Source organism: Poecile atricapillus, chromosome 2 (assembly GCF_030490865.1).
Source record: "Poecile atricapillus isolate bPoeAtr1 chromosome 2, bPoeAtr1.hap1, whole genome shotgun sequence".
NCBI lineage: Eukaryota > Metazoa > Chordata > Aves > Passeriformes > Paridae > Poecile > Poecile atricapillus.
The window spans coordinates 55,573,468-55,587,361 of NC_081250.1; the positions used below are offsets into that span (position 1 = coordinate 55,573,468).

Below are 13,894 nucleotides of genomic sequence, written 5' to 3' on the forward strand. Positions count from 1 at the left end.
GCTTGCCAAAAACTACAGAGGAAACTTATTAATAAGCTGTCCTGTTGGTACCCACAAAATCCCTCTAACTTTTCTAGTAGATACTGGTGTTCAAATGTCTGCCCTTAAAATTGAAGACACATCTTCATGTGGAATCACTGTATACTTATGGATCATTTTGGATACACACAACTCCTGACAACAGCAAAGGTAAAATGCTGGTTACCAAGAGAGGAGAAAGCAGTTGAAACCCTAATCATTTAGGGTAAATTTCCTACAGATTTTTTGGGGCTAGACCTTAAGGGAAGGTCTTGGACTAATGAAGAAGGAAAAATATGGGCTTTAGGGGAGGAAACCCAACCTCTGTGTTTATTAAGTTCTGCCCCTGCTTTTCCCCCCTCCTCATGCCAATTTCCCCCCTCCTCCAATGCCAAACCTTACCCCTTACCCTTGTGAGACAGTGAAGGAATCACCTCAGTTATTGGAGAGTTGAAAGAGGAATAGTGATTGCAACACATTCTCCTTACAGTCCTCCTGTCTGACCAGTCTACAAGCCAAACAGCAATTGGAGACTGATGGTGGACTATTTATGTCTTAACTCAAGTTTGGGGCCTGTCACCACAGCAGTCCCAAATATTGCTGAGCTGATAGCTACTATACAAGAACAGGCTCATAAAATTATGGCCCCTATTGGTGTCAAGGATATGTTCTTTATGGTTGCCCTGCAGGAAGAGGATCAGGAGCATTTTACTTTTATGTGGAAGGGCCAGCAATACACTTTTACCCTCCTTCCATAGTGACTTAAACACTCACCCACTCTAGCACAAGAATTGTCGCTCCTTCCTCCTGCACCAGGAGTAAAAATATACCAATACATTGATGATATTTAGGTAGCAGAAGATGAAATTTCACCAGTACAATCAACACAAACAGACATTATTAAGTATCTGGAGTCCCTGGACTTATATATTCCTCCTGAAAAAGTACAACCCCCTGCTCAAGAAGTAAAATTCTTGGGAATCTGGTGGAAAGGAGGAATTGCCTGTGTTCTCCCTGGCAGCCCTCACCCACCTAGACCAAATTAAAACACCAGAGACTAGAAAGACCTGCAGCATGCTTTAGGCCTGTTGATTTTTTGGAGGAAACACATTCCTGATTTCTCAATAATTGCAAGGCCTTTATATGATTTGCTACTGGAAAAGGCAAAGTGAGATTGGACACCCCTCCATGATGAGGCCCTACAACTCCTAATTTTTGAAGACAATATATACCAATCACTAGGCCCTATACACCCTACTGATCCAGCACAAATTTGCTGGGGATTTGCAAGCTCTGGACTGTACACACGCTTACAGCAGAAAGGACGTAATAGTCTTACCAGACCCATAAGATTTTATTTCTGCAGTTTTAAAGGTGCAGAAAAACAATACTCTACCTGGGAAAACAGCTTATTCATGGTTAATACTGCTTTTCAGAAAGCAAAGGAAACTATCCACCAACAAACACTAATTTTAAGATGACCTTTTAAATGTTTATTTAAAAAATAAACATGTTTGGTCGAACAAAAGGGTCTCTGTTTATCACAACCATCAAGCCCATTTTGGCAGGAACACCACCCTCAGATGGGGTGGCCAAACAAGCCTCTGTTCAAAAATGGTACACTCAAACTGAACATTGAACAACCACTTCAAACCTCCAGGTGGGAACTAAGTGCTTCAATCAGTGAATAAAAGACTGATTGCAGTAGGAGATTGTTAATGGTTAATAGTTTTGAAGCAAATTACCAATTACCCTCTACCTAGAAACTAAGATACAGGTATCCATTTACAATAAAATTGGGACTAAGGGATTTAATGGTCTTACACTTCTAACAACTTTCAACTAAGGATTACAGGAAGCCTATCACCCATCTTAACGGGTTGTGATGAGCATTCCTGTAGTGCTAAATATTAGGTTCATAGGTTATGTGAAACAAATCCAAAGAAATATTCATGATGTTTGTAAACTCACACTTTATTAATAGATAAAACAGAATTCACAGGCATTGAGTTTAGCAAAACTTATATTGAATTTTTGTCTGGTTGAAATTTTGTCTTACTGGTTAATAAATTGATAATTGTATAATGCTTTGACCAAAATTAATTGATACACTTAGATATTATAACAGATTCTCTTCCTGTATGTTATATGCAATTTCCACCATTTGAGATTACACTTTTTACACATGGCCTTACAGTATTCTTGTATGCAGAGATACTGCCCAGGAATAGCATCTACAAGCAAAAATCAAAAATGCATGTCAGTGAAGCACAATTAAAATTTTGGTTTTCACTTTTATTTAGATAAATTCCTAAACAGATATTATTTTGTTCTTTATATTATCCCTCCCCAAAAAGTGATGTGGTACAAACAGAAATACCAAAATTTTGGCAATATAGATCTACAAATAGAAAGAGTGAACATTTAAAGCCAGTTTCTACTCCATGATATTGGCTTTTGGTCCTACACGAGAGAGAGAGAGTTGCATGCATCTTTGGAGATTTTCACAACCAAACTGGACACAACCCATTATAACCTGCCCTGGTGAGCTATATATGAACATGCAAACTCCAGAGCTGTGATCCAGCCTTAGTGATTCTGTGACTGTAGTCTGGGACCCACACTAAGGTGGCTGCCCAGTGATGCTTAGCAGGTCTGTGAGAGATAAAGAAAACAGTTAGTGGTAATGAAGTGATGTCACATTAAGTTAAAAATTCACAAAAAGTTCATAGTAAATGTAAGTTAGTTTTAAAACCATGACAATAGGGTGCCAGAGTAATGGAGCAATGAGGAATTCCCAGGAAATTCCAAAAACATAAGATGTGAATACTTGAAAGAGTCCCATGCCTAACTGTCCTGGGGTGACTTTATGATACTGGTATCCCCAGTCATCTGGTTTATGTTCTATATTAAGTTCTGCACCTTTAAGGTTGGCTTTGAGAGCAAGAGAGGGGGAAGAAGAAGCACGCAGTTTGTGTTAAAGAAAAACATCACTCCCACACATCTCGCTCCTGGACTGTGTTGTCTGCAGCACGGACAGACAGCAGGACAGAGCTTCTCTCTGGCTTTTAGTTAGTTTTAGCTAGCTGAGGCAGAGGAGTTCCCTGGACCTTTGTTTTTTTCCTTTTCTTGGATCTGTGCAAGCCTGCTCTGGACTGAACACCCAGCCAAACCCCGGGAGCTCACGCCTGTGGCCCACCGGGGCCTGGGCCTCGGCACTTTCCAGCGCCGGAGGGACTGATAAGAAACTGAGCGAGCCGAGCTACACCACATGAAAAGGACTTTTCTTCCTAGACTTCCCATCCCATCAAACAGCAAGAGGTTTTATTATTTAATATTATTCAAATTTCTGTTAAATAAACAGCTTTTTCCACTTCTCTCCAAGGTATTTTTTTTTCCTTTCCCGGACCAGTTGGTGGGGAGGGGGCATTTCCCTGGGGAAATCCCCATTTGGAGTTTTCCTCCCTAATTTGCCCTAAACTAGGACACTAACTCACTGTGGATTTTAACATTCAGATTTTAATTCAAATTTTAATTCCTTCCTAGGAAAAAAAAAAGGAAGAACTCTTCAAATAACAAAGCACCAAACTTTTTTCCATAGCTAAGAAACCCAGTGATTACAGCTAAGACTCAGTTCAAAAATGGACTAAAGAGAAAAAAAGATTTTTTTTTTTTAAATTTTCAAGTGTTGATAGTTTCAATGACTTACTGATAACAAGTTTAAACAGCATCATAAGCCTATGATAGTAAAACTTGCTAAAAGGGACAGACTTTTTTCTGTGCTGGGAGCAATGATTAATCTCAGATCATAAATACAGAAGAAAGCTGAGTGCACTGCAAAGCTGATCCTCCTCCAAATAACACCGATTTTATTTGTGGAGAAATTCCCTTTGTTGTACACTAGATGTCAGGGTTGGACTGAGTAGATGAACCCATCCATTTCATTGTACATTTCTATACATCAGGCTGGATGCCATCAACACAATTAAGTGGTAAGCTTAGGAATTTTTTTTGTGAAGCATCTGGTGTTCGCTAGAAGCTGTCTGCACAAACATCCTCTCTCCTCCACTTGCCAATATTTTATTTCAGCCAAAAGCCCCAGGCATTCTGAGATATTCCTATACCAGTGAGTGTCTGGCAGCATTCTTCACCTTCTCCAGCTCCAGGAAAAAAATCAACAAATCAAACAATGCCTCTGAACCACATGGGTGAACAGACACATTCTAGAGGCAACTCTATTAAATAGCAGTGCAGCATAGCATGGATTTAGCTGGAGAAAAGAGGGAGCAAAGGAACCTGACCAGAACTCCAATAAATTTTAGAAGCCATAGGCACTCCCCATGAGTCAACAAGCTGAGTGATGCAGCTGACACTCCTGGAGAACAGGATGCCACCCAGAGGGACCTGGAGAAGCTTGAGAAGGGAACTCATGTGAACTCATGACATTAACAAGACCAAGTGCAAGGTGCTGCTCCTGTGCAAGGTGCTGCACCTGGACCAAGCAACCTCTAGTATCAATACAAGCTGGGTAATGAACAGATAACATGCAGCCCTGCTGAGAAGGAATAGGGGTGCTGGTGGATGAGTCTGGATATGCAGCCCCGAAAGCCAACCATGTCCGAGGGCTGAATCACAATCTCAGCAGCCAGCAAGCTGACAAGGAGTGATTCTACCCTTCTGTTCTGCTCTGGTAAGATCCCACCTGCAATGCTGAGTCCAGCCCTGGGGTCCCCAGCACAGGAAGAACATGGACCTGTTAGAGCAGGTCCAGAGGATGCCCAGGAAGATGTTCAGAGGGCTGGCAAACCTCTCCTATGAAGACAGGCTGAGAGAGCTGTGGCTACTTGTCCTGGAGAAGAGAAAGCTCCAAGACAACATTTTAGCACCTTCCAGTACCTAAAACAGACCTACAAGAAAACTAGAGAGAGACTTTCTTCAAAGGCATGTAGGACAAGGCTGAATGGATTTAAACAGAGAGTAGGTTCAGGTTGGATATTAGGAAAACATTCTTTACTTTGAAGGGTGAGGCACTGGAACAGTTTGTCCAGAGAGGCAGCGGATGCTCCATCCCTGCAAGTGTTCAAGGCCAGCCCAGATGGGGCCTTGCTCATGTGGAAGATGTCCCTGCCTATGTCAGAGGGGTTGGAATGAGATGATAGTTAAAGCCCCTTTCAACCCAAACCATTCTCAGAGTCTGTGATGGCACCTCACATAGGTCAATTCATTACCCTGTGCCTTGATTACATAGCAATACATTCAGAATGACAACTTATCTCTGCCTCATTGCCAGGAGTGAGTGTGGACGAGGAGAGCAAAGACCAAAATCTTCCCCTTTGAAAGACACTAGTGACAGAAGAATGATTACACAAATAAACTATTAATAATAATGAAAGAAAAAAAAAGAGGTTTCTCTTTCAACCTCTACAAGTAACCTAGTGCTGTCACTGGCTGTCCACAGGCAGAACTCTCTTAGGTAAAGTGTCCCATGGGGAAGAAATGACACGGACAGAAAATGTGTTTGGAAAGACAATGTAATTTTGCACATGTACATACATACATGGATACAATATATGCAGTATACAGCCTATCTGAGTAAAACATTTTAGGGTATTCTACAAGCAAAATACAGTTCTTAGAAATTTCCTGGAGATAAATCACATTTCATAAGCAGGAGGCTTTAAAGTGCATTCCTTTTAGCATTGTGTTTAGGCAGTGATCCAGCCCTGCTGCTGGAGTCACAAGTTCTGGTGGTGGTTAAGGTTAGCATCACAAATATAAAGCACAGACTACAAACGATGAAAATAACTGATACATGATTACATCAGAGTACTTGGGCAGTGAATATGTCTAGCAAAATATTGTAAAAAGGTGTGAGATCTTGAGATGAATGCATCTGGAATTGCACTGGTCCTCTCTTAAGGGAGTGAAGGGCATCTGTAGCACTGAGAAAACACTTTGGCTTTTTTCATGTGATAACCAGCCTTGATTTAAATGTGACTGTCATGCACCGGTGGTACATACACCAGCTGGTGCAGTTTTAGTGTTGAACCTGATTACAAACTTGTAGTGTATAACAGTGCTAATTAACAGTGAGCAAATTTTTAGAAATAGAAATAATAGAATTGGTAGGTGGCAGGGATACTTTAACAAAAATGCTTAGAACAAAGAGTGTTCAGACAGGTTTCTGTACAATAAATTTTGCTTCACAAACCTTGACACTTGCTGGAGGAGCCAACAGTGGTTTTCTCAATTTTTCCAAGGTCCTGATGCAAAGAATGTCAAAGCTACTGAGTTGTCATGGATTAAAAGAGGATTGCAACATGATCTTAAGATGGGTAAATAAGTTAACAATGGGGGGAAAAATAAAAATGCATATATAAATTTAAAAGTGTGATGAAATGGTCAGAACTCATAGTAAAGAATGATTGTTGCCTCTGCTATTTAATGTGCTTCTCCAGAAGATATGATTTGGAAAAGTTGTTGGTAGAAGAAGAAAGCAAGTGGGGAACAGAAATGAAGAAAAAGTGAAGAATTAGGAAAGAAAAAGAAGCAGCAGCTTATTTCAGTGTAGTTTGCAAATCTCCAATTCAGTGTTGGACCCATTTCTCCAATTTAGTGCAGAAAGATGCATATAGAGAGAGGCAACACTAATTCCACAACTCCACATGTGTATTTGGGCTAAATATTAATTAGGATTTTTTATAGAGTATTCTACAGAAAGTATTGTTCAGTCCTCGAGGAGTTTCAAAAATTTAAAAAAAAATTCAGAAAAAAGGTACAACTTTAAAATCTATTCAGAAAAGCATAGAAGGTAAACCAGAAAGTGTAATTACCTTATGGTAAACATTTCGGGTATACCTGCAATTTGGACAGTATGCAGTGCTTGTTCTCTCCTTTCAAAATTATATTAAAACCAAGAAGAATATAGGTGAGAGCAGCAAGGAAAATTAAAAGTAGAGTAGGTTTGCCTGTGAGGAAACTAAAAAGAGGACTGCAAAGGAACAGTTGAGGTAGTATGTAAATCACCAGGGGCTTGGGGACAGGAGACAGAGAGCTATTTGCCACTGTTTCTCAAAGTGCAAAATCTGGGGGTGAGAGGACCTTTTTCACAAGGGACATGTTCAACTGTGAAACTCAGTCCCATGGAACACTGCACTGAAAGAATGCATGGGATTAAATTCAACTATATTAATGCCATAAAAGACAATCAGTGTTATTTAACATTCAACAGAATTTGAGCAAAGAAGAATTTTAATGTTGTGCTATATGCTCTTTTCCTAGTGAGTGAAGTGAGGGGACTCTTTATACTCCAGCCTCCTACCTGCATCTTCCTGAATACCTATCGCACTGTGACAGAAGGACATTTATTCTCAGTACTATTAGGCAAGAAAAATTTTCCCATGCTGTCTGAAGTAACTCTTGTTTTAACTGTGGTAGGCAGAAGGTCACATTGAGAACACCATAAGGAAACCAACAAACAGGAAAGCATTGACTCAATTTAACAGAAGGTAAGTCACATACAATTACTTTGTGTACGTAATTCTTTCAAGGTAACAGACCAATATTTTAGTAATAAGTGAGCATATGATGCAATAATAAGGCTACTGAAGTAATTTCTAAGAAAATGTCCATTATATTGTATAGTTAAGCCATACACTTGGTTTTAGTTAGAATTGCTTCTGCTGTCAATGTAGTGTGGCCTATGCTATGATTCCACAATGTTCTCTGTCTGCCATTCCAGAAGAAGCCTCTTTATCTCTTCCGCTATTTCCTATTCCAACTCTGGGAAATATGTTGAATTTTCTTCATTCTTCCCCTCTCGTCAAACATCTTACCTCTCACCGGATGTTCCTCCAATTTCTTGTGTAAGGCAGGGAAATAGCCTCCTGGGTTGTGAGTAGGCCTCCTGAGATGATGCAGTTGAGGTTTGATGGCTGGTGGTGACAAAGGAAGAACAATGATGGTTACTGTGCCTAGCTTCCACTCGCTTGTGGAGAAGAAATGGATTCCTCAGAAGCTGTATCCATCCCACCCAGCACAGCCTGTCTGTGCCAAGGAAGGTTTCTCAGCCTGAGAGCCAGGATTCTTTTGGGTTAATGGGTAGTTACAGACAGTTAGGAAAAAGTTCACAGAAAAAAAGGTTTAAAAATATAAATCATAAATATAGACGTAAAACTCTAAAATGAAACATAGGCATGTCCAAAATTGAAAGTAGGGCAATTAAGCACTACAGAATACTGGATCTTGAAATCATGTCCTTATTCTGACATCTCAGCAGACTACAGCAACACAGAAAAGAATATTCTCCTTGTTAGAAAACAACAGTTTAGAAAGTAGATGAGACTGCCAAAACTAAATGAAGCAACTTTATACTTACCTATCTACATATATACAGTGAAACTCTTCATTGTTTTCAAAATATTGTTGGTCAAGGTAATTTTAAGGCAATAAATCTGAAATGACATAATGTTTCCCAGAATCCAGGAGTAGGTGGATTTGAGGCATTTTGTCTGATTTTCCAATTAACGACAGGCCATTGTGAAAGTTGGAGGTGGTCTACATATGAATCTGACCATTCTCAACCTCTTGACTCTGTTTATTTGAGCCTACATCTTGCTTTCTTACCTCTTTACACTGATAGACTAAAAAAGTTAAGCATGACCATGATAAAAATATTTTCATCTTATGCTTAATTATTATTGGCAAAATAACCAATTGAATAATTAGTATGATAAGGATTTTAAAAGAAAAGTCATTGCTCTTAGCAGGAATCCTAAGAAGCAAAAAAGATTCCACTGTGGGAGCTATCTAATATCAATTCAAATGCTACAACAGTCACACTCCCATCTTGCTAAACTCTTCAAGTGATTAATCATACCCTTAAATGTCTCGGGAAACAAAGAGCTATAGATTTTCTAAACTTTAGAAATGCACATCCAGATTTCTGCATAGTCATAATCCTTCCTGTTCTCAACTAGATTAGTTTCATATTCATTAAACAGTTGAAAAATAACCAGGAGAATTACTGTTCTTTGAGGCACATTCACTTTTCATATTAATTCCATTTTCTGTACTCAGCATGAATTCAGCCAAGTTGTTATTTTGTGTGTGGGGAAATGTTTATTGTTACCAGCAATTTTATTGGAGATTTTGCCAGAAGAGATTACTTTGGAGATTACTTTTTAGATTTAAGGGGGTTTAGCCAGAATGGTGACAGTACCATTTATTATCTTCATAGAGAAGTAGATAAAGGGGATTAATGACATTTAACTTCTTAAAACTTCAGTGCATCTAAGATGGGCAGAAGATTCTGTCAGGACTCTGGAATTCTGCTCCCAGATTTCTCACTGACTCTTGTGTTACCTGGACTATAACTTTCACTCCAGTTTCTCTGCATGTAAAATAGGAATAAAAATTACATTACTTACCTCACAGAGTTTTTATAAGGGGCTTCAATAGGTTATGATTCTCACGACCTTCATGCCTGGAGTGATTTAAGTAGTTTTTTCTTTTTTTTTTTTTTCTTTTAATTTAGGGAAAATAATTATTTTTTAAGATCATGTCTATCATCAAGGCAATAAAAGTAGAGAAAACATATTTAGTAGCACAGTGTTGGTAGTGCCAGTGTAGACTAGAATTGTTACACAAGTAGCATCACACAGATAGACTGTGTGCTGTCCAGACACTAACTCAGCAAGGAGGCTGAGTGCATTAGACACTCTGTTTGCTCTGACCGGTGAGATGTGCAACCCACCATCTTCTAAATGAAACCAGATTTGGCTGGGTAGTGTGCACAACAATATTTCCTCTTAACCCTTCTTTGGTACAGGTCCTTCTTTGATTCTTGGAGAGATGCCAATGGATATAAACACCTGGGCCTACATCTACATCACACCTTGATTTGCATACCAGATGAAAGAATGAATGCCAGAGCTGATGCTTAGTAGACAACTGCACATAAAAAACAAGCCTAGTCTGCTGGCAAAAATCATCCTTCTCTCTTTCGCAGCCTTTGTCACAAAAGGAGGTTTTCTGCTGTAATTATCAGAAAGATCTGCAGGACAGAGAAGCAGGAGAACCAAGCCTGTGTTTCATTAGAGTGATTCAAAATATGGTTTAAACTTGGAGAGACTCAGTCTCCTAAGAAAATCCTTGGTTATATAAAATTCACTCCCATTCAATGAGACACCTCAATGAAAGTTCAAAGACTTCTTGGTCAGTCACTATGACATTAGAGAGCTCTCCTCTGTCGTCCCCTGTGGAGACAGGAGCAGAAGCTGTAAGAAATGGGATGCAGATATGTTACCAGAGTTCCCAGTGCTTTGCAGCATCCACTGGTGTCCTGCCAGGCATGGGAAGAATTCTTTCCCACCAAGGGCCTGTGACCCATGAGACAGCTCCAGACTGAGGGAGAATAGGGTTTGGATATCTCCTGGGAGGTTTGACCAACCTGTGGGATGATGTGGAAGTGGATTTTTATCACATATTCAGGGAATGGTCAACCTCTAATGCTGGGTTCAAGAAGCAACTCTCCCTCAGGCAGATTTGCATTCATCCCTGGGGGATTTTTGCCTTCTGCTGCAGTATCAAACCTGACCACTGGTCAGGCTCCTCCAGCCCCTTTTGGCCAGGTTGGTGCCTGCTGCTCATGCACCATGAAGATAGCCTGTTGTGCCCCACATCCATTCTTCTTTTATCTTCTTCGTTTATGTGATTGTTACTGAAACTAATTATTCATTCTCTCCAGTTCTCTCCAGGAAGCAGGGTTTGCTTGGCCTGTGTTCCCTCTGCTGCCTTCTGTAGCTCTGTTAGACTGGCAGACTGCAAAGGATGTTTTTTCAAACTAAACTGAGATGCATCACCCAGCTCCTGGCTACACATGGGCATTGTGTTAATACTTGAAAGCAAGGGCTGTGAAATGATTTCAGAAAAATAACAATAAATCGACCAAAAAATAAAACCCTGATTCCAGCTGTAGCCTTTGTATTATGCGTCCTTGAAAGCAGTTTTGGTGCTGAAAAGCCCATGGCATTTCAGGCAAATGAAATTGTTTTTCACCATCTAAGTCATGGTGTGCAGGGAATAGAAACAGAAATAAATAGAAGGAGAAATAGAAACAGAAACAGAAACAGAAAAAAATAGAAATAGAAATAGAAATAGAAATAGAAATAGAAATAGAAATAGAAATAGAAATAGAAATAGAAATAGAAATAGAAATAGAAATAGAAATAGAAATAGAAATAGAAATAGAGCATGTTCCATCTAGAATTCTGTATGACAAGCTAAGATCCAGGTCTGAGGGCTCCATGCTGGATTACAGCTCTCTGCAGTGCAGGTCCCAGGCCCACCCAGGAGACAGGGACAGAGATAAGCACACCAGGGCACAGGCAGGGACTGAAAGTCCCAGGCTGAACTGGAATCAACCCTGGTTCAGCCCTTGGCAGAAGATGATGGGGGTCTTGGGTAAGGTTGGTCACAGACACTGAGGCCTATGTACACTTCCATGTCCCTAGACAGAAGTAGACCTCCAAATGTTTCCAAGCCACAGAAATGAAAATATGGTCAGTCAGTGATTGCAAGTAATAATAACCAGGGTACATCAATACCCTTGCTGATCTTTATCATCACACTTAGAGATCCTTGGAGATCCTTGGAAAAATGTTTAGTTCAACCTCTTTGTGCTCAGAAAAAGCAGTCATTCCAAGAGGCAGCAGATGTGCCCATGGCCTCTGGGCTCCCTATGGTGCTGCGATAAGCTGTTGAGTTGCCAATAGACTCTGGTTTCACCAGTGGTCAAGTCCAGGCAGAAACACCGTCAAGGCTCTCTCCTATATGTGATTGCCTCACTTCATAAAACTTTACCAGCTGTGTGACCTCCTGGGTAATTCTTCCTCTCTCACACTTAAAGCTGACAAAGGTATAGATTCAAAATACAGCAGTGAGGCAGACCAACCAACCTGCTGGCAAAGAGATGGATGGGATCATATATACACATGCCTTTATTGGTCACCCTTGCTCCTTTAAAAGTGATATTAAACAAAATATTAAAAGCTTGCCCTTTTAATTCAAGATGCTGAGTGCAATTTGCACAAAAAATAGCGAGACAATAACATTTACTCAATTAGAAAATTGTGCGTGTGTGTGTACGTGTGTGTGTGTGTGTGTATGTTAACAGCAGACTGTTTCTTAACTACATGTTTGTGGTTGCTTCCAGCAAAACCAAAACAAGATATATAGAGAGCACAGAGAAACAACACAGTAATTGCTGTAAATAAAATATGTCTTCAGCACTGGCCTATATGCATGGAAAACATTGTACTATTATCTACTCCCCAGCACATAGTGTAAATAACTGCACAGAAAGGGCTGATTTTCAAACCATACCAGAGCAAGCAGATGGCTGTATAAGCCACAGTAACAGGGCATGGGTAAGAAGCTACCTGTGTTAAAATAGCCAAGTCAGAAAAACCTCTACTCTGTCCTAATCCAATTGGTGTCAAAATATACACTGTAGGTGGTAGGTCTCTAACAAAGAGATAAAACACAGGCTAGTAATTTCTGGAAGTGCCAGAAAGAAGGCACCTTCCTATAATTTAATGTGGTATTCTCACAGTGAGTGTTGCTATTGAAAGCAAGGCATGACTGGCAACAAATCCACAGTGTCTTTTTACGAAAAAGGAAAACCATTAGGTTGATTACTCCCCTCTTTTGAAGGTGATCCTCCCTACTGCTATTTTTCTAATCAAAACAGTTAATAGATCCCTGTGTAGGGAGATATGTTTAAAGGGGATTAAATGTTATTATTCCCAAACTAATGAAGAAACTGGGCACACAAAATTAATTTGAGCAAGGTTATTTAGCAAGTCACAGTGAAGGAAGGGACTATACTTGGTAGTTGTGAGAGACTAGAAAGACTGATGTCTCAAGACATTTTGTGGTGCATGTATGTGGGGAAAGGGGCAGGTCAAGCCTTGCCCTGGCAAGGCAATGCACTACCCTGTACACCCTACCCTCTGGAGCCTGTATCCCAGCCTGGCAGAACTTGCTGGAGGCAATGCTTCTCACCCACCTCTGAAGCCCCTAATCAAAGTCCTGAGTGGCCAAATGACCAGAAGTCCCACCTGGGGGAATGGGCCCAGGAAGGCCAATGGCCAAACATGAGGCGATAACGTCTTCACCCTACTACCTCTTGGAATTTATATCTAAACACAACTGGAACTCAGAATTTGATAGGTATGTGTGTGCTTTTCTATATTTTTTCTATTTTGTCTCTTTCTCTTTCTTCTAATTGTCTCCTCTTGGAATTGTCAGGTAACTTAAAATAGAATGGGCTTAGAATTTTCTAAGGGCCAAGTTAATGCTTTGAGAAGTGTTTCATGCTGATTGAATGTTGCACTAAACCTTTCACAAAATTTCTCTGATTTTCTTAAGTTTCTTTTGTATTTTGAGCCCTTGCGAATATCTTGTTGGTATTTCTCCTGTGCATCTAACTCAGAGTACATGAACAGCCCTAAACCCTGTTCAAAATCTCATTGCGCAAGTGGTTTCGGGCCTTACAGCTTTATGCCAAAACCTTCTCTTCTGCATTTATACCCTTGGCCTGCTTATTATAATGGTGGTCTGCGAGCTCAGAAGAGCTACCACATACAAGGGATGTGCAATTTCCTCTTTGCATGTTCTCATTAATGGATCAATGGGTTAAAAGTGGGACAGAGTTGGAGAAATGGATGAAAAGTCTTGTGTAAGCATTGCTTATTAAACATAAACAAATGACCAATGCAAACATGCTAACAGGTATAAAAATGAGTTAGTTTTAATATTAGACCTGTTTACATTTCATGAGAATTATAGGAGTAGTGAGACATGAATGTCCTAA

At 40.0% G+C, this 13,894-nt stretch overlaps 1 protein-coding gene across 5 annotated transcripts in view; it reads right to left on the bottom strand.

Annotated features, from left to right (window-relative positions):
- Window positions 1-5,543: 5,543 nt before the first annotated feature.
- The window catches only part of LOC131575367 (dual specificity calcium/calmodulin-dependent 3',5'-cyclic nucleotide phosphodiesterase 1C), a 141,876-nt gene continuing 133,525 nt past the window's right edge, over window positions 5,544-13,894 (bottom strand). For all 5 annotated transcript variants that reach the window (XM_058830739.1, XM_058830738.1, XM_058830740.1 and 2 more), the window contains one exon: window positions 5,544-7,952. In XM_058830739.1, coding sequence (XP_058686722.1) covers window positions 7,783-7,952 — 170 coding nt within the window. In that variant the 3' untranslated portion in view covers window positions 5,544-7,782. The remainder of the gene's footprint in view (window positions 7,953-13,894) is intronic.